The 21335-nt window shown below is 40.6% G+C and overlaps 1 protein-coding gene across 3 annotated transcripts in view; it reads left to right on the forward strand.

The window, feature by feature from the left end:
* SUCO (SUN domain containing ossification factor) overlaps nucleotides 1-21335 on the forward strand; it is a 96624-nt gene that overhangs the window by 22503 nt on the left and 52786 nt on the right. For 2 of the 3 annotated variants that reach the window (XM_045027956.1, XM_045027955.1), the window contains exons 2-6: nucleotides 6457-6562; nucleotides 9687-9797; nucleotides 11714-11859; nucleotides 17007-17147; nucleotides 17347-17497. In XM_045027956.1, coding sequence (XP_044883891.1) covers nucleotides 6457-6562; nucleotides 9687-9797; nucleotides 11714-11859; nucleotides 17007-17147; nucleotides 17347-17497 — 655 coding nt within the window. The remainder of the gene's footprint in view (nucleotides 1-6456; nucleotides 6563-9686; nucleotides 9798-11713; nucleotides 11860-17006; nucleotides 17148-17346; nucleotides 17498-21335) is intronic. The other variant, XM_045027957.1, reaches the window with a different exon arrangement.

Consider the following 21335-nt stretch of genomic DNA (forward strand, 5'->3'; position numbering starts at 1 on the left):
TTAGGGGGGGGAAGGAAAAAAAACCTGTTCCATTCTTTTCCCACTCATACCCAACAACCCTCCAAGTTCACACCTAGGCTCCTTCCCAGCAATTTGCTTCCCCTCTCTCAGCTCCTCTGTTATCCCTGACTCTTCCAAGCCTTTGCACTGGTTCTGAGGGGTGCAGGAAATATGGTTCTGTATTGTAGTTTAAATGAATTATTACTCAGAGTTCTATATTAATGACTCTTTGTCAAAAAACATTTTCCTCAGTCTTTTTGGTCTATATTGTTACAGACGTACTTGCTGACAGGTGTTTTGAAATAAATGACCAAAAAGTAATTTAAACTGGTGTAATTATATTATTGTTTTGACAAATAAAATATGCAGAATTTTAAAATATTGTGTGCAGAATTTTTATTTTTTTGTTGCAGAATTCCCCCAGGAATAAAGCATTTACATTGCTATGCATTGTCTGTCTTTTTTTTTAAGCGCAAGCCCTCATGGACACTACTTTTATTACTACACCCTATTTTAAGAGACCTAGTCCACCACTGTAGTAGGAAAATTGCGGCTTTTCATTCTGACAGTTCACAGAAGATCTCAGCTGAGTCTGCAACTGCAGTCAAAAAAGCAATGTTGGAATGTCTAAGAAATTAGATGGAAAATACAGAATGTGATTATTTAGATCAGTAGTTCACCCTTACCTAGTGTATTGGGTGAAGTGCTGGTCAACCCATCACAGGAAGGACATGACAAAATTGGAGGGGGTTCAGAGAAAGGCAATATTGATTAGGATTCTGGGAGAAAATGTCTTGAGTGCTTGCTTCTTCTCTTTTTTGAAATAAGAAAGGACTTGATTAACAGATTGTTTTAAACAGGTTAGGAAATGCCAGATGTACAGTGCAACCTTAATTCTTCTCCCTTGCATATTGATCCGGTGCCCAGAATGAGGCAAGGGTCTTGTGGAAAGAATATGATTGTGTAATTAAGCCTGTATTATAATTTATGTACGTAAGGAGTCAGAACAAAGTGTGCATGGGCAACTGTAAATCTTGCATTTCCTATCTTTTGACTTTGCAGTTTAAAAAACTTAATGTTTTTGTGTGTAACTTTTTTTATAGGACAAAACAAACTGTTCTGTGCAAATATGTCAACCCCCTGTTAACGCATCATAAGCAGAGTTTGAATCCTGAACCTTCATCTCTGCAGTGCAGATGACTACAGTTTGAGCAAAAGAACTAACTGAATTAGCTGGCAGGAGGGGAAGGTTATTCCCAGAAGTGTGGTGGTGCAAATAGACTGCAGGGTTTTGGATGTGATTGGGTGCGAGATTCTAACCTGGCCCAGTTCTCTTCTCTCACTCACTTACTATGGCAGCTTCCACAAGTTTGCCAGTACAATGCCTGCTACTGCTTTGGCAGTAAGGTGAGCCTGGCCTTAGAATGTCTATTATTCTGATACAGTGCTAACATTTTCTTTAGAAATGCAAGGGGAAGAAAAGAGATAGTGGTGTTAGCAGTTTCTGTCACAGCAAAAAACAAAATTTCAATAAGTCAAAGAAAAGCCACTTCTGTGATACCAAGGCATTTTCCCTGCCAAATATCAAAGATCTGCTACAAATAGTAAAGGTGTGAAGTTTGTCAAAGATCACAAAAATCTTTTATAATGAAAAGTGTTAGGCAACCTAAATATAGGGATCACTTGCTGCTCACCTTACAGTAATGAATAGTATAGAGAAGCTATAAGTGATCCTCCCCCTTATGCTTGTGGTGAGAATGAGAGAATGGAAGGATTCAATGAAATCGAGGGCAGCAAATAGAAAACTAATTACATATTGTGTAGACGTATTCTTTATCTGTCTGTAGAATTAATTGCTCCAGGATGTCATTGAGGCCAGCAGTTTAGCAAATGCCAAAGGAGGATTGGACTTTTACATAGATAAAAAGTATATCTAGTTGCAGTAGTTCATGCAAACAATTTTTGGAAAGATTATTAAATCTCATGATTCAAGCCTTAAACGAACCTCTATTAGGAATTACTATGAGACATTCATGGAAGTGCATAGCTGTTGACTGGGGCTTTTCTTTCAGTTTCCTCTGAAGCAGGTCACTGTTGGAGACATGATACTGAACTAGATGGACCATGGGCCTAATATAGTATGGCAATGCCTGTGTAATGTTTGTTTGTACCTAATGTAGATGTTTATAAACACTACTTACATCAAAGTAGCTCAGGGGTTCCTAACGCGGTGCCCGCAGGGGCATCTAAATGCGCCTGCGTCTTGGCCGGCGGTGGAGCATCCGCCGAAATGCCGCTGAATTTCTGTGGTGTTTCGGCGGCGACATCTTTTGATGACGTCGCTTGTCGGCGTTAAGTGACGTCATTGAGAGGCGTCGCCGCTGAAATGCTGCAGAAATTCGGCGGCGACGCCTCTTGATGACGCCACGTGCCGCTGACAAGCGATGTCATCGAGAGGCGTAGCCCCCGAAACGCCGCAGAAATTCGGCGGCATTTCGGTGGGTGCTCCACCACCGCCACGGTCCTTCGTCTGGCAGGCGCCAGACGAAAAGGTTGGGGACCACTGAAGTAGCTGGTTGGGCTCAACCCCAATGAGAGAGCTTAAGGGTGACCACCACCATTCCTAGTCTTGCATTGCCATAGATGTTGTTTAACTTGAAATATGTAACACATTATACTGGATCCAACAGTATACTCAAATCGTTATTAGCCTATTTAATATTCTCTGCTTTTCTTGCAAAAGTGTAATGGTGGCAATGTGAGTGTCAAATCATGTCATATCACTAGGCTGCTGTGGCTAGACCTAGAACAGTTATCCTGTTCTTGTGTACTTCCAGAAACAAGAGGACAAAAGATATTGCTGCCTATGATGTTGCATTCCATATGTTTTATTGAAATATGCTTATGAGTGTAAATATGATGCAACTAGAATATGCTTTATGCAAAAGGTCTCTTGTAAGGTATCATAACAAAGGTTATAACCTACTGAATATATTCCTCCTATTTGTATGCATATAGCATTCTTGTATCTGAAGCTAGAAATATAAAATATAACTCCGAGGTCGTATTGTAATTAATGGTGGTTTAGAATCTTGATGGCTCCCATTGACTAGGACGATTGGTTGTAAACGGTTTATTTACCTGCATGCCTTCCTGTGTACCTGTGGGCCATCCCAGGAAGAATGGAGACTAAGGGTCTTAAAGTGACGTGACCATGTCACATGATACTGGAATCCATCTTAATCCTTGTACTTTTCCATGGATGAGCCGGGGATGGGGACAAGCACAGACAAAAGATTCCCACCTTGTGCCAAAGCTATAAAAGGGGGTGGATCAAGGGGAGGGATAGCTCAGTGGCTTGAACATTGGCCTGCTAAATCCTGGGTTGTGAGTTCAATCCTTGAGGGGGCCGTTTAGGGATCTGGGGCAAAAAAAATAGTTGAGGATTGGTCCTGCTGTGAGTAGGAGGTTGGACTAGTTGACCTTCTGAGGTTCTTTCCAACCTTGATATTCTATGAAAAGGGGTGGCCAGTCATGAGAGAACCTCTGCTTACCACCTGAGCTGTCTGCTGGATCTAACAGACTATACCAGGGGAAAGGATTGGGCACAGACAAGGAAGGCATCTAGTGTGTGAAAGAAGCTTATGGGAACATCTTTGAGGGTGAGATATTACCTGTAGTCAGTTTCTTAATGTATTAGGCTTAAACTTGCATGTTTTGTTTTATTTTGCTTTGTTTACTTTGTTCTGGCTGTTATTACTTGAAATCACTTAAATCCTACTTTTTATACATTATAAAATCACTTTTGTTTATTAATAAACCCAGAGTAAGTTATTAATATCTGGGGAGCAAACAGCTATGCATATCACTCTATCAGTGATATAGAGGGCGGCCAATTTACAAATTTACCCTGTATAAGCTTTATATAGAGTAAAACAGATTTATTTGGGGTTTGGATCCCATTGGGAGTTGGGTGTCTGGGTGCTGGAGACATTTCAGAAAATAGTCCAAAATAAACTTTCTTTTTCCCCCCCATTGGAGTAACTGGACTTTTCATTTTCACTGAAGTAAAAAAGGTATCATTCGGAGTATAAACTGTTCATTAAAACTAAGATTGTTCTAAAAAATGCTGTTTTTAAAAAATCATTTGAAACAATGTTAGCCAGCTTTTAAAAAGAAATTTCAATTATAACATGGAAACTGAGCTCTCCTTACATATGGCTTGAAGGCCCCGCTTGGTCTCCAGGCAGTTCTCATTCCCACAACCACTTCAGAACATTTTTCACTCTGTTTAGGCATTTATATAGCCACCTTCACCTTTTGAGTGCCTCAATTCTTTCTGAGCTAATAGGTTCTCCATCTAACTCCTGAGTTTGTCCCTCAAATAAATATAGAATTTTATGTAAACCAAATCATATAATTTACCTTTTGGTATCCAAGCCTAAATATCTTTCTTTACCAAGCATGTTAAAGGGAAATTTTGCATTTATACATCTAGAAGATAGAGAAAATGTGATGAGCCCTTTGTGCTATATCTACTTGGATCAGAAGAGCTAACTATTCAACTAACAAAATGCCTCCTGTAGGAGCTGAAGATGCAACTCCCTCATGAACACCCCCTCCTTCGCCCCCCAAGCCTTATACAAGCACATATGTAAAGCCACTATCTGGTTTACCATATATTGGTTTACTAAGCTCTATAAAGCTTGGGCTTTTCTTTACCTGGCAGAGCTTTGTTAGCATCCTTCAGTGTGCTCTAAACTTACAATATATGCTTTAAATACATTTGTTTATATTTTCAGTTTGTGTGGGACAACAGAGCCTGTTTTTATGTATGATAGTTATCTTTATTGATCATTACTGTTTGCTACTGTCCAAGGGTGTGTATTGTCAGTTGATCTGTGCATAGGCAAGGAAGAAAACTTCAGTTTCTGACCTGTGACTAAAAGGTAAAGAAATTTCAAATTTTAGAGAGGAGTGTATCCTTTTAATGATAGCTAATCAGTATCTTGTCAACTTCCATTCTGTGCATTTTGTTTTCTGGTGTTCAGCTCTGGAGGCACCTCCTTAGGCTGTGATTTCATGCAGTTGGTGTGCTAAGGGAGTTATTTTTCTGTGAAGTATTAAAAAAATATAAGATGCCTTTATAGTCAGGTGTGTAGGAGTTCCCTACTGCACAGTGCCCATAATCACTGGATTTACCATTCTGACAAAGTAAGTTACAGATAAGAAACTGAAATGTTCTTTTGAGAACTACTTATCAAAAAATCTGAATTTTCTGACGAGAGGCTTTTTATCTCTTGATCAGAAAAAGTCTGCATGTTCTGTTCAAGCTAGTACTCTCTACTACTATGAGATTGCATCTGTCAGTGCCACATGGTTTGACTACAATCCACAAGGTCATGGGTTCAAGTGTCACTCGATTAGGGGGCTGGAGCACATGACTTACGAGGAGAGGCTGAGGGAACTGGGATTGTTTAGTCTGCAGAAGAGAAGAATGAGGGGGGATTTGATAGCTGCTTTCAACTACCTGAAAGGGGGTTCCAAAGAGGATGGATCCAGACTGTTCTGAGTGGTAGAAGATGACAGAACAAGGAGTAATGGTCTCAAGTTGCAGAGGGGAAGGTTTAGGTTGGACATTAGGAAAAACTTTTTCACTAGTAGGGTGGTGAAGAACTGGAATGGGTTACCTAGGGAGGTAGTGGAATCTCCTTCCTTAGAGGTTTTTAAGGTCAGGCTTGACAAAGCCCTGGCTGGGATGATTTAGTTGGGTTTGGTCCTGCTTTGAGCAGGGGGTTGGACTAGATGACCTCCTGAGGTCCCTTCCAACCCTGAGATTCTATGATTCTATGATCTCATATTGAAAAGCCACCTCTAGTTTACCCAACTGCAGAGTGGATACCTGATCCATTGGGTTAGGGCAGTCAAAGGTGGTCGGACATGATGCTCGACACATCACTCCCTTGTGTACTGTTGGCTATGAAATTAACTGTTTCAGCCCGATGGCTTAGGGGAACTTAGACTTTGACTATTGTTAGGCTAGTTTAGAATGTAATATCGTAGGTGCCCAAGTACTGTACACTTCTAAGAGGAATAGAACACCCCGAGCCACTAAGCACACTGATGGCACTGCACAAGAAATGAGTGAATTTTGATCTATAGACTCCACTTCTTAATTTACAAATCAGTCAGTAAAAAGTACGAGTATATTTCAGAGCTAACTTCCCAGTCCATCCTGCTATGAGATCACTTCTTAAAACTGAAGTGAGTTTCCTAGCACTGCTCGCAAAGGATCATCAGTAACCTAACAAAAGTGGTGTGTTCTTTTTTTGGTTATACCCAGGTATTTTATAGGAACAAACAAAAATAAAGTTGAGGGAGATAATCTTTGTATTTATGTATGTAAAGTGAGACTTAGATTTTTAGTTCCTGTTTTGTCTGTGTTTTGTTTAACAGGCTTCCCAGCTGGCATGTTTTTTGTAACGAGAGCCCTTCATCTACATCGCAGTACTCTCCAGATAACTATGCCCTGGCAAATGAGGATGAGCACATCCAGGAAAAGGTACAGTGGAGATTTGCATATTTTTCAGTAGATAGGCTTGGTATCACATGACTAATTGCAAAGCTAGTGGTGGTCCTCATTTTAAGATTGGTTCTCAATCAGTGATTTAAAAAATATGTACCAAATGCTCCAATTAGCTAAGGTGCTAGGGCTAGTCATCTAGAAAATCTACTTTAATTTCCACAGTGTCCCTGTCTCTTAGATCATGCAATGTCCAGGCTCACTGTAGTTTTGCCAGCTTGTGCTCTAAGTGATGCACAATCAGGGTGGATTTGATTTAAATAATGATTTAAATCACTAGTCAGGAAGACTCGGTTTTCTACATAAAAGTGCATTTTTGTTCGTTATAACCTTAATATTCTTCACAACTCACAGATGTAGATTTCATTTTTAGAAGGTACACACTATACATTTTTAAACAGTGATTTATTTTGAAAACTTTTCAGATTAGTTTTACAGCTATATCAGAAAATGAATGACTGTTTGGTTATTTCATTTACCAAAGGTAACTGAAGCAGATATTTATGAAGTCATTGGGAGGTGAACTATCTCCAGTTCAACAGGTTAATCATTAATATTTGGAGGATTTTCTTGTCATGACTTAGGAGGAGGAGAACATCACCAGACAACATTTAAATTGTCTTATTTAACTAAAACAACAACGTTAAGTATTCTGGATTTTTTTCTTCAACAGCAAACATATAATATTTTAACAAAACAAGCATATGTCCCTCACTTCTAACATTTATCTCTAGACTTCTTCTCCCTGTCCAGATCTATTCTGCCCCCAACAATCTTCTATTCATTGAACTTTTTGAAACTTTGCACTTTTAGAGAGAGGTAAGGGATTGACTCTGTGTACACAAATTAGCAGAGGGACATTAGAATTGAGGTCTGTTATTTCTCACCTCTACTTTTTTTTGCTGTTAACAAGCATGTTACCTCTGGAGATACAAATCCACAGTTTGAAAACTGCAAAACTAATCATCTCTGATGGTATCTTCTAGACTGAGCACTGAGTCCCATTGGGTAGATAGAAAGATTAACCTAAATAATCTATACAGAAGCCTGTGGAACCCCATAAAATTGGGTCCCTAATCCATGAACTATTGGAACTCATTTACAAAACTTTTTTAAACATTACATTAATATATTGTCTCATATTATAGAATTAAAATTTATAATCACTATTACATTATACGCAAAAAGAACAGGAGTACTTGTGGCACCTTAAAGACTAACAAATTTATTTTAGCATGAGCTTTCGTGAGCTGCAGCTCACATGCTAAAATAAATTTGTTAGTCTTTAAGGTGCCCCAAGTACTCCTGTTCTTTTTGCGGATACAGACTAACACGGCTGCTACTCTGAAACCTGTTATTACATTATAGTGCAAATATATCTCATCATGGATCTTAATTAAAACTATATTTAGGTTTTTCCTCAAAAAGCATTTTATCAAAAATCTGATTTAAATAAAAAAATCCATTTTTAAAATGGATTTTTATCCACCCTGTGCACAATCCTGCAGTTCTGATGACCTCAGCTGAAAGAATACAAGATAATTTTTTTAAATTGAGCAAAACGACACAATCATAAAAAATGGGACTTGTCACTAATCCTTCATACCCCAGTTTGATTTTATGGCTAATGTAATATGCCCACATCACTCAAAGAAGAAGCCAAGTGACCTGTAGTGGGGGTTGAGTTTGTGAAACCACTCTTGTACACTTTGTACTGATTTTTCTGATAAGCATCCTAAGGGAATGAGGGGGAAGGTGATTATTTGTTTCAGAAGCAGATGTCTAAAATTTAAGCCTAGAGATTAAACTCATTCCACCAGACCCAAAGTATCTTTTGTAGCTTGTTTAGGAAATTACTCTGTGTGTGAAGATATAATTTAGAGCTGTTGATTCTTTAGCATATTACTCTTGACTGGGTCTCCAGAACTCCTCAATTCAGGAGGACAATCTTGCAGTGTTTGACTAGCCCTCCTTTTAGAGGAATTTCTGCTAGTTAATCTTTCAGAAGTGGGGATCTGAGTAGCTAATACTTGAGAGAAGTCACTTACCTGAAAGTGTGCAAGATTAATTTCATATATAGATCCATACTTATTTTCCTCCTTTTCTGGAGTCTGTTTTAATCAATTGAGGGTTCAGAGCTGCAGTTCATCATATAGCCTTGCTTGTCCTTGGGTATTCAGACATTTAGTACGTTTAGCCTTCAGAATCACTGATTTTTTTCAAATGGGTCTTATACAATGAGGGGCATGCATTTCCTGAGCTTGTGAATATGTACAGACTATATTTCAAAGAACTGCAACTATAGGTAAACAATTTCTCAGATATCATTCACCGATCCAGCCAAGAGTGTAACTTCCCGCATATATATATTGAGAAGTTGTACCAGTTTAAATCTATCTAATTGAACGGACACAAACCCCTAACAGACACACTTAAACAGTCTTAACAGTTTCTTAAGTCTGTTTATCTTGTGTCAAATTAAGCTAAACAGATTTAGGTCACGTTAGAGTGGCATGTCTATGGCACCATAGCTGTGCCAGCATAACTCCATAGTGTAAATGTAGCCTACAGTAGCAAATAGGGTTTTTCCATCACTGTAGAAACACCACCTTCCTAAGTGAGGGTAGCTAGATCAACAGAAGCATTCTTCTGTCAGCCTGGCTGCATCTACACCAGGATTAGGTTGGCATGGTTACAGTGCTCAGATGTGAATTTTTCGCACCCCTGAGTACTGTAGCTATATCAATCTAAATCTTAAGTGTAGACCAGGCCTTAAGGAAATGTTAAATTGATTTGTGTGTTTTTGTGCAAACCCATTAATTGAACTAAAATGACTTAAACTGGTGTGACTTTTCTTGTACAGACAAGGATTTAAGAGCATTTAGCTTATATACATTAGCGTGTAAGACATGTCTTTGGATGTTCCATAACTCAGCTTGTTTTCTTTTGTTGGATCTAGAATTCAGGTCTAGAAAGGTAAAATACTCCCAAGGTTTGTCTCAAGACCAATAGTGGGAAAGTGTTTTTAGTAGAACACAGATTAAATTCAAGCATGGTATGAATATTTATTATCCAATTGTTTCTTTACTTTGTAATGCACTAGGAGGAAACAGGCAGGCCCATTGGAACAGAGTCTTTAGAACATGTGGACTCAAATATACACAATTATCCTGGAGAAACTGATTTACTTGATGACTGCACAAAAGAAGACCAGGCAAGCTTTTTCATTCATTTGTCATTTGGTGCATTTTTCAAACATTTGATGGGTTTGAGCTTTTCATTTGTGTGTTGAGGTTTTATAACTATTTATATTGTATTTTACTTGCATGGAGATATTGGGCACAGAGCTGCTGGAGGTGTCATTTTTCATATGGGAGGAAAAAAAACAAGGACCAACTGTCACGGAGTCCCTGGGCGATGCTCTGGAACTGCTCCCCACCAAACCAGTCAGGACTTTGGGAGCCTCCTCTCCCTTGGAGCAGACTGTCTGCAGGGCAAGAAGCTCACATGGCTTCACCTCCTGGGTCTCTCCTTGGAGCATTCAGCATGTGCCCCTCCGTGCGCTTCCCACAGCGAGCCCGCCCCAGCGGGGTACTGGGGAAGCCACCGGGTCCTGCACCCCCACTTTGCAGTCAGACGTGACTCTCAGCCAGCCAGTAACACAGAGGTTTATTCCATAACAGGAACACGGTCTAAAACAGAGCTTGTAGGTACAGCGAACGGGACCCCTCGGACGGGTCCATTCTGGGGGACAGCGAGCCAGACCCCCACGTCTGCACTTCACTCCTCGTCCCCAGCCAGCTGCAAACTAACAACCCCTCCAGCCCCTCCTCTCTGCTCAGCTCCTTTCCTGGGCCAGGAGGTCACCTGACTTCTTTGTCTCCAACACCTTCAGCTGGCACCTTTGCAGGGGAGGGGCCCAGGCCATCAGTTGCTAGGAGACAGTGTCAGGCATTTAGGTGCACTGGCCCCTTCCTCTGCAGCAATCACACACTCTTATTCCACCACCTAGATATTAAGAACTGCAGAGGGGACACTGAGGCACCAACACAGTATTCAGAGAAAACATTAAGAACATTCCCAGTTCGTCACACCAACACATTTTATTATTAAATTCCAGCATGTATAATTTTTAACAGTGGGGGTAATTGACTGTTGCACAACTTACCAAGGATGTGGTGGATTCTTCATCACTAGAAGCTTTTAAGTTGAGATTGGATGTCTTTTTAAAAGATTCTCAAGCACATAACTACTTGTTTGGCTAGAAACAGGAGTCACTTGGTGATATTCTATTGCCTGTGTTATGTAGCAGCTCAGACTAGATCGGGGTAGGCAACCTATGGCATGTGTGCCGAAGGTGGCACAGGAGCTGATTTTCAGGGGCACTCACACTGCCCAGGTCCTGGCCACTGCTCTGGGGGGCTCTACATTTTAATTTAATTTTAAAGGAACATTGGATGCTTTCATTCATAAGCAACATACATGACACTAAATGCTACTTTGGGACATATTTGCAATTTTTGTTGTATACCCAACATTACAATTAGGAAATTTTTCCTAATAATGCTATATTTCTAAAAAAATTAATACGTTTCACCAAAACAAGAATTTATACCACTTTTCCAATGTTCCTTTATGGCAGGGGTCGGCAACCTTTCAGAAGTGGTGTGCCGAATCTTCATTCATTCACTCTAATTTATGGTTTCGTGCGCCAGTAATACATTTTAACCTTTTTAAAAGGTCTCTTTCTATAAGTCTATAATATATAACTAAATGATTGTTGTATGTAAAGTAAATAAGGTTTTTAAAATGTTTAAGAAGCTTCATTTAAAATTAAATTAAAATGTAGAGCCCCCCAGAGCAGTGGCCAGGACCCGGGCAGTGTGAGTGCCACTGAAAATCAGCTTGTGTGCCACCTTTGGCACATGTGCCACATGTTGCCTACCCCTGCTTTATGGTGTCAGATTCTTACTTTCATGTGTGTATGTGTGTGCGCGCGCGCATATTTGGTTTTTGAAGAGATCAGTAATTCAGATGTATGTTTTATGGAAATACAGGAGAAATGTACATTTACATCTCACTTACCAGAAGTCATATAAATTTTGCACTGATTTCTAATATTTTAAACAGACTACAGAAATGGGTGAATTAAGTCTGCCTCAGGTTGAGACACTACCTTCAGTAGACTTAAATGAAGCTTCTTCTAGCATAGCAGCAAGCATTGAAAACATTTCCAGTTCATCTACCTCAGAGATCTCTCCAGTCTCGCAGCCTGAGTAAGCCTTTTATTTTGTTACCATTTTGGTCTTTATTGCAATAAGTAGTATTTCCCCAAATAGGTGGCCCTTCTAAATTGCTAGGCATGAGGAATTGGTTGTAATACTGTGTAGGTGTTGGGATTTTGCTTGCCAAGAGTACCATAGCATTCTCATAGCTATACATTTTTGTTAGAGAATGCCATCTGAAAGTATTTAATCAGTTCTTCAAAATCTCCATGGCAACAGCTTTCTCATTGATTTACAGTGGGGGAAACTATTGTTGCTACTATGTAAACTTCAGCCTACCACACTCTTACTAGTTTTGCTACATACTGATTTATGATAGCAAGGCTACTTCAATATACTGTACCACTTCTGCAGTGCACCTTTCCTGCATTGTTTGCCTGAAGTGTCAATGTTGATTATCAACCTAGTGATATATACTAAGAACTGAAATATTTTTTTCCTTTCACAGTAGTAAGCTTGCTAACTGTATTCTATATACACTTCATAGTATATCTGAAAAATACATGTCTTTATCTGTTCCCTGTTAAAGGCCACTAGCCCTCACAAATAGGCTTTCATGTCTTTGCCAGAACTGTTTCACTGCTGGGCTATACTTTGTCCCTTAAGGAGATAAGCCTCTAAGAATTCTGTTATTCCCACCAGCAGCAACAGGGCTGTCCTAAACTCTCTGCTCTGACAGCAGGAGATTTTTTCCCCCTTAAATGGGGTCTCAAAACATCTTCATTTAAAAGAATTCAGCAGTGCCTGTACTGCTTCTGAGGCTCCCAGTGGATCATAGCCTAGGTTATCAGTGGCTGGGTGGCTCTGAAGCAGTCTCTTCAAAGGGCACCTCTGGAACACAGAGGCATCACTCTGCTGCCCTCTCTGTGATGACACAAAATGCAGGAAAATAACAAGAAAAAGTTGAAGGTAACTATAGAATTCAAGTATCAGAGGGGTAGCTGTGTGTGTTTGGATCTGTAAAAAGCAGCAAAGAGTCCTGTGGCACCTTATGCGTCTGATGAAGTGGGTATTCACCCACAAAAGCTTATGCTCCAATACTTCTGTTAGTCTATAAGGTGCCACAGGACTCTGTTGCTTTCTATAGAATTCAAGTTGTGTAAAATTACAGAGCACCAACCCCTAGCATAAGAATTTAGACTTCTCTTGCAAAGTTCTCCTCAGACACATCAGGATCTTAAAACAATGCTCAGCTAATAATTTTGCTGAAAAATCTCTGCTGCAGTACTTAGGCAGTACAGAACAAATTAAGCCTGACTCACTGTCATTAAATTGACAGATTAAAGGAAAATCAGAATAAATTGGACTCATTAAATATAGCCAGTTTTTAAAAAAAAATTACGTAAAGTCTGAGGATACGTTTGCACTGCAATAAAAAAGCCCCAGCACAGAGTCTCAGAGCCTGTGTCAATTGATTCGGGCTGTGGGGCTACAAATGGCAATGTAGCCACTGGGGCTCAGGCTGGAGCTCAGACTCCGACATCCACCCCCCTCGTGGGGTTTCAGAGCTTATGCTCTATCCTAAACCCAAATGCCTCCATTACAGTTTTTGTCCCCTAATTGGCCTATTTATACTGATGCATTCACTGATATTCTTTGCCAGTGGTGTTCAAGACTCATGGTACAAATCATGAGAGCTGGCAGCACTCTTAGTGGGCTTCTTAAACCCTTAGTTCATGGAGCCATATAACTTCATGAGACTTTCACCTTTCATTAAAAAAGCTTCTAGCCCTCATGGATGGGGAAAAGCTGGAAAAAGTGAGCCCTAAAGGCTGAAACGAGAAGGCAAATTTAAAACAAATGTTTTTTAAAATCTTGTCATTTTTAGGGCTAGGCAATGATATTATGGGGCCTAATTCATGATTTTCAAATGGTTTGGATTGGCTTCCCTGAATAAATAAGGGAAGAAGGAACAGGGTGACCAGAGAAGGTGAATGTTTCTTTTCACTTAAAAACCTTTTGAATCAACAGAAAAATGTTTATACCTATTTTAATTTCTGTATGGACACTTTTATTTAAAGTGGCAATGGACGTTTAACAAGCATATGTTCAATCATAGACAACATATGGAAGTTTAGCAAAAACTTTTATAGTCCAAGATGTTAAAGAAAAAGTTGTATAGCTATCTTATTTTGCTGTTGTGAGCTTTGAGTTGCGAACTGCCTGTTTAGCTGCTTCTGTTAGTTTGAGACATTACAACCACCACAAACATACTTGAATCATTTCATCTAAACTCCTGTTTTTACTCTGTAATAACTTAAAAGTTGTTCCTTTTGGACATGAAACTGCTCATGATTAATTTCTGCCAAAAGACGAATATTTTTGGAAACCTTTCAGAAAAAATCAGTTCCCATCTGAGTAAGATGGGAGATTTTATGGTTATATAAACTCTTTATTTTCTGACTTGCGTTTCAGTTAGTACTCAGTGTGAACAAATGATGTGCACATGTTTTGTAGTAATTTTTTTTAACAATTTACATTTGAAAATGACTAAACAGGACAAAATACATGTGCCTAGTGTTCGTGCTACTCTTTCATATATGTAAACGACACATGTATATCTTCTGTGGGGAAAAAAAAATCTCATTTGTGGCTAATGAAGTTAAGGTATACCCTAAGATTTTTTTCAGTTAATATTTGTACCATATTTTATTGAATTACTGATTATTCATATTCACATTGTTTCTGATCATTCATCTTCTCAGTCTTGTAGGGTCAAGAATGTGCAGATCAATTTAATATTAATATGTTTAAGTTAGGTTTTACACCTTGGCATCTGAATTTGAGGTTTAATGCAAAGGTGTGATTCACCTGGCTCTGCCACCAAAAGGGGTTTAAAGGAAATAGCTATTAATATAATGGACCGAATAACTTGTAATTATAACCCCTGGTTTTAAGGATCATATTTAACACAAATCCTAAATGAACCTGTTTGGTAAAATCAATCTCTTAAACAAGATAATTAGTAGTAGTCTTCCTTTTGTACTCGCGGGGATAGACAGATCCCTTTGCGCATGGCCAAGAATAAGTTTTTGAATGTCTGGGTTTTTTCTCCCATTTAGCATTTTCATTTGAAAGGTGCCAAAATAAGTTGCTTAATTTGTTTCCTATTCCTGCTTCCATTGTAGGAGTAGCATCAGGTGGCAAATGGAAAAACTCAGCCTGTAGGTTGCTAACCTGCTGTTATTCTTTGGAGGAGAGGGGGTAGGGGAGGGGACAGCATTTTGCAGCCCAGTGTCAGAATATTGGTGTGACAAGGTTTGTATTGCCTCAGGTGAAGATTGCTAGTTCTGATATACGAGAGGCCGAGCAAAGGCTTTTCTTCGTTCTGATTTATCACCCTTATAGATAACGTTCCCTCTAATTTTTCCCATCCATTGTGGAATGAATTTTGTGTGCAGTAATATGGAGGTATGATGTGTGGCGGGAGGGGGCCGAGGGGTTTGGAGTGTGTGTGTGAGGGTTCAGGGCTCAGGGCTGGGGTAGAGGGTTGTGGTAAAGGGGGGAGGGCTCTCGGATGGGGTTGGGGATGAGGAGTTTCGGGTGCAGGCTGCCTTGGGTTTGCGGCGGGGAGAGAGGACGACTCCTCCTCCCCCCCCCCCCCCCCAGCCATCTCTCCCCGCTACAGCACCTTGGCGGGGAGAGAGGCGTCTTGCCCCGCTGCAGCCGCCCCGGGACTGGGGGAGTCGGGGAGAGGCGTCTTGCCCTGCTGCAGCCGCCCCGGGACTGGGGGAGTCGGGGAGAGGCGTCTTGCCCCGCTGCAGCTGCCCTGGGACTGGGGGAGCTGGGGAGAGGCGTCTCGCCCTGCACCCATCTTCTAGGCCCACCTATGGCCATGCCCGAGTGCAGCGTGCACACCTGCACGGCTCTGCTAATTTTGTGTGCGGCCCTTGGTTGTCTCCTGCGTAGGCGTGCACCTTAGAGGGAATATAGCTTATAGACCACTGGTTCTCAAACTATATTGTACTGGTGACCCCTTTTACACAGCAGGCCTCTGGGTGCAACCCCCTTATAAATTAAAAACACTTGTTTATATATTTAACTCCATTATAAATGCTGGAGGAAAAGCAGGGTTTGGGGTGGAGGCTGTCAGCTTTTGACCTCCCCTGTAATAACCTTGCGACCCCCTGAGGGGTACCGACCTCCAGTTTGAGAACCCCTGTTACAGACCATTGTGTACTCTTACCTTGTATGAATGTAGACAGAAAAGGAACAAATCAAAAATTCATTTGTTCCCTCTTCTCTCTCCATTTTTTTTTCCTGCTTCATCTCTGATGAAAGGCAGCTATGGCCTTTTGTTGCTTTAGGATCTGTGTGACCCAGCAAGTTCAGGTTTTCTTCCTGAAGACTGAAATGGAAATAATCAAGACACAAGGACAGATTCTGTAGCCCAGTTGTGGCCCCTTTACACAGTGGCTACAAAGGGGCTGTAATGCAGCATCATTTGGTCAGCAGAGAATTCCCCTGGTATAGGAGAATGGTATGCTAGCACACATGTGCTGCTGCCAGGCCCTGTGTCTTTTCATGCCATCCCCTCCTGGCTTAAGAGGCATGACAGTGCTCTGTTCAGCTGTACATATCCTCCGCTGATGTATGGTTTATGAAGAATCCAACACCAGTGGTGAAACTTACAGCCAGTCAGGCAGCTCTAAGTTGCGTTGGTTAAGGCTCACCCTGAGAATCTCACAAATGAGCTGGTTACAGCTTCCTTCCCCCCAGCCCAAGCAAAGCAAAGTTTGGACAGAAGAGCCAATTTCCCCCTTGAATTTTCCATTACTATTACAAAATAACTATTGCAAGAGTGATAAGATGTCTTAGTGGAGACTTGAGAGCTGGGGCCTGGGCCTTCTATAAGACAAACGTTGTGTGCTGCTACTTATACCATGGCAAATGGAATAGATGGGAAATAGATCATCCTTGATGTGAGCAATATGAGACTACACTTGCAAAATAGTGACATAGCATTATATTTCCCTTCATCCACTTACAAGATCTATGACTGACATTTCCATGGTACTGTATTATATATGTATTCTCTCTTTTTCTCTATCAAAATAGCTTCATTAACTTACCTCTTTGATTAGCAGGGTACTTCTAATACCAGAAGGGTAAAAAGCATGTTATTTCTTTCCCTTCAGTGCAATAGAAAATTCCCGTGCTGATATCCCTGTAGTCAGCTCTAGTGAAGCTGAGCAGTCAGAACCTGACTGTGATATTGGTGGGGCACTTGAGGCTGACCCTCAGAGTGAGCCTTCCTCTTTTGTCAGTCCACCAGAGAGGTGAGTGTTGTGAGCCTAAAATAACTTCAATGTGTTTTGCTATGCTGGCTTTGCAACATGGTCATTCACCTGCTCTGCTTGCTTCTGTATCCATTTTTTGTGTACAATTTCATATGTAGTATATTAAATGTAGTTATATGAAGATTCTAAAACTGCTTAATATGTTTTATTGCTTCTAATATTCTTGTGTATTTTTCAGCCTTGTGGGTCAGCATATAGAGAACATCTCTTCTTCACATGGCAAGGGAAAGATGACTAAATCTGACTTTGAGTCAAAGGTCGCAGCAACTGAAAATGGGCCAAAGAAGGCAAAATCTGCTTTGAATGCTTCAGATAACTTGAAAAGGGAGGTATGTAATATAACTTGAAATATTCTGCCAGGACACCCATAATTAAGGAACTATCCAGGAGTTGTGTTTAAATTTCAAAATTATCTTTTTGCCTTTTCCTCTGCTTTGATACGTATATTGCCTCAAAGATTTCTTCAAAAACTCATTTCCCCCCTTGCTTTTTTCAGTTTTAAGTATCAGGTTTTCATTTCCCTCTTTGCTTTAAGAATTAGTATTCCCTTCATTTGAGGGATTGAGCTGTAGTTCAGGTTACTGCCTTGTGTGATGTGATTTCACTAGTTAGGTCATTGAATGATCTTGCCAAGATCCTTCATCACAGAGGACGAAGGACTGATACAGATGATGATTCAAATCTAAAAAAATTGTACAGAGCTGCCCAGGATGATGGCAAACGAGGGTCTTGTATCTCATAATGGGGAGAACAGTAAAGGGGAAAAAACAAATGTTGTTTGCAGCAGAAAAAGCACTTTCTTTTCAATATTTAAAAAAAAAAATGGTTTCTCTCCCCTGTACTGCCCCGTTCTTCTGTGTAAAATGGGCAGATACTGTTGGAAGAGAAAGTCGCAAAAGTTACTTGGAAATAATGCAAGAAACCCAAAACAACTATTTTAAAAAAACAAAACAAAACCCCTAACAGCCATCCAACACAAAAAGTGGAATCGTCTACAATTGCACAGCCCACACAAAGCCATCTCTGGGAGAAACCATGGCACAAGGACCTGCCACACAGCACTACACAACACCCCAACATCATGAATTTATGAAGATTATCTCTAACCAGAGCTGAACTATCTATACTCTCCAAGGGACTGAACTTCTGTGATGCCACAGAACCTGATACCATACTAAACATGGGGAGAACTATGGGTTCTTCCACTGACTTTTGCCTCAAAGAATTCTTTCACAACAACGGCGACACCACCCACAATTACCATGTCCCGACTGACAGTCATAAGAAAAAAGAATTATCTGACGACATCACAGAGAAGACAAAATCACACTCTTGATCATTATGTTGCGTCAGGAAAAAAATTGACTGACTGTGAAATCTTTAACAAACATCACATCCACCACAATCTCTCCACTGCCGAAAGGACAGCTATACAGACCCAGAAATCCAGCCACCAAATAGTGATCAAATGAACAGACAAAGGAGGCATCATCGTAGTCCTCAACCATGGTTATGTTAATGAGGCCAAGTGACATCTGTCCGACACCACCTACTACAAAGAATTCAAAGAAGACCGCACACCACAGTTTACCCAGGAAATTGAGGATATAATGAAATCCTTCCCCAAACCACTGCAAGAGAAACTCTACAACTTCATCCCCCACAAATCCAACCCAGACACCTTTTACGTGTTCCCAAGATATACAAACCAGGGAATCCAGGCAGGCCCATAGAAACCATCTTCAAACTGTTCACCACACAAAGGGCCACTTTCCTCTAGGACACAACCTATTCTTCCAGATACTCCACAACATTAACAACCTCCCTCAGAACACTGTCCTTTGCACCATGGATGTCACCTACCTATACACCAACATGCCTCACAATGATGGCATAGCTGCCTTTCTCAGATATTTACAAGATAATGGACAACCCTCAGATATCCACCTCCAGCACATTGCCAAATTCACCCATTTTCATCCTCACCTGTAACAGTTTTACATTAAACAACAAACACTTTGCCCAAACCATGGGAACAGCACCAGGTACTAGGATGGCTCCCCAATGTGCCAACATTTTCATGGGTCACCTTGAAGAATATTTGGAAAAAGGCACCACAAAATCAATGATATACTTCACATATATCAATAATGTTTTCATCCTCTGGACAGATGACCTAAATTCTCTCGGACTTCAACCACCATGATCCATCCATTAAACTTTCTGTAGAACACTCCCACACTAGCATCAACTTCCTGGACACCACAATCAGCTTCAACAATGAAACCCTCCAGACTACTATATATGAGAAATCCACAGATCACCACATCTGCCTTCGTAGATCCAGTAGCCACCTCAAACAGATCAAGAAATCTATCTACAGCCAGGCATTCAGATATTACAGAATATACTTCAAGGTGAAAGTGTGGGATATATAACTTCACACTTAAAACCGTCTTCACCGAACAGAGACATTCCAGCAGAGAAGTAGATTGCATCATGGAACAGGCCACCCAAATATCCTGAGAGAATCTGCTTCAATATGGAAATAAAAACCTCCTCTGACTACATACCACAAGCTGTCACCTACCCCACACTGGAACCCTTACAGGGTATCATAAACTGCAACCCATATTTGATGGGGACCCCATCCTGAAAGATCTTTCCTGAACCCCCTCTTCTGGCCTTCAAATAACCCTCCAGCCTCTCCAAGCTCATCACAAGCAAGCTCCCCACAGACCAGGACACACCAACTCAAAGTGGCACCAGACCCTGCCAGAACAGATGCGCAACCTGCAGAAATATTTTCATTCTGCTATAATCAATACCTCCATAATACACTTGTTTTCAAGATCCATGTGTGACTGGTTTGATCACAGAAACCCTCTTGGGAGCCGCCACCCAATGTGCCAAGACCACTTCTACCCCTGCTTTCCCTGCCAGCTCAGGACTCCATCACCCTGTCTTGCTGAGCCAGACACACTGGTCTGCTTCAACAAAGACCCAGAGTCTGAATTACTTGCCCCAAAGCTTCTGTTAGCTGCTTTCAGTGAAGCCTGAAGTGTTCTCGTCTTTAACACCCAGATGCCCAACTCCCAATGGGGTCTAAACACAAATAAATCTGTTTTACCCTGTATAAAGCTTATGCAGGGTAAAATCATAAATTGATCACCCTCTATAACACTGATGGAGAGAATGCATGGCTGTTTGCTCCCCCAGGTATTAATACATACTCTGGGTCAATTTAATAAGTAAAAAGTGATTTTTATTAAATACAGAAAGTAGGATTTAATTGGTTCCAAGTAGTAACAGACAGAACAAAGTAAGTCACTAAACTAAATAAAATAAAATGCGCAAATCTATGTCTAATCAAACTGAATACAGATAAGATCCTCACCAGTTCCAGAATGCTCCCTTTTACAGACTAATCTCCTTTTAGCCTGGGTCTAGCAATCACTCACACCCCTTGCACACAGTCCTTTGTTCTAGTTTCTTTCAAGTATCCTGTGGGGTGGAGAGGTTTTCTCTTGAGCCAGCTGAAGACAAAAATGGAGGGGTCTGCCAGGGGTTTAAATAGACTCTCTTGTGGGTGGAGACCCCCTCCTCACTCCTATGCAAAGTCCAGCTCCAAGATGGCGTTTAGGAGTCACCTGGGCAAGTCACATGTCCATGCATGACTCAGTTTTTACAGGTAGCATCCATTGTTTACATGCTACCTGGAACCTCCAAGTAGAGTTCTTCTGTGGATTGGAACATCCCAAGATCCATTGTCCTTTAAGTGTTTCTTGATTAGATACTTAATTTCAACATTCCTTTCTCCAGGAACTGACCAAATGCTCTACTAAGGTTATTTAGAAATCAAGCCAGTACACAGCCAACATTCATAACTTTGAATACAAAAATGATACATGCATACAAATAAGATCAATACATTCAGTAGATCATAACCTTTACAGAGATATGTTACATGGCATATGTAGCATAAAACACATTCTAATAAAGCCTTATGGGAGGTACCATCACACCATGGGTCCCACATGTCTATTACAACATATGGGTACCTCATCCAATGCACAAAATGACCCAATAACTGCGGGTGAAACAAGTCAATTGCTACACTCTCAAATGAACTCTCTTAGAAAAATAAGACAAACACTTTATCACCCA

The sequence above is a fragment of the Mauremys mutica genome, chromosome 8 (assembly GCF_020497125.1).
Source record: "Mauremys mutica isolate MM-2020 ecotype Southern chromosome 8, ASM2049712v1, whole genome shotgun sequence".
Lineage (NCBI taxonomy): Eukaryota > Metazoa > Chordata > Testudines > Geoemydidae > Mauremys > Mauremys mutica.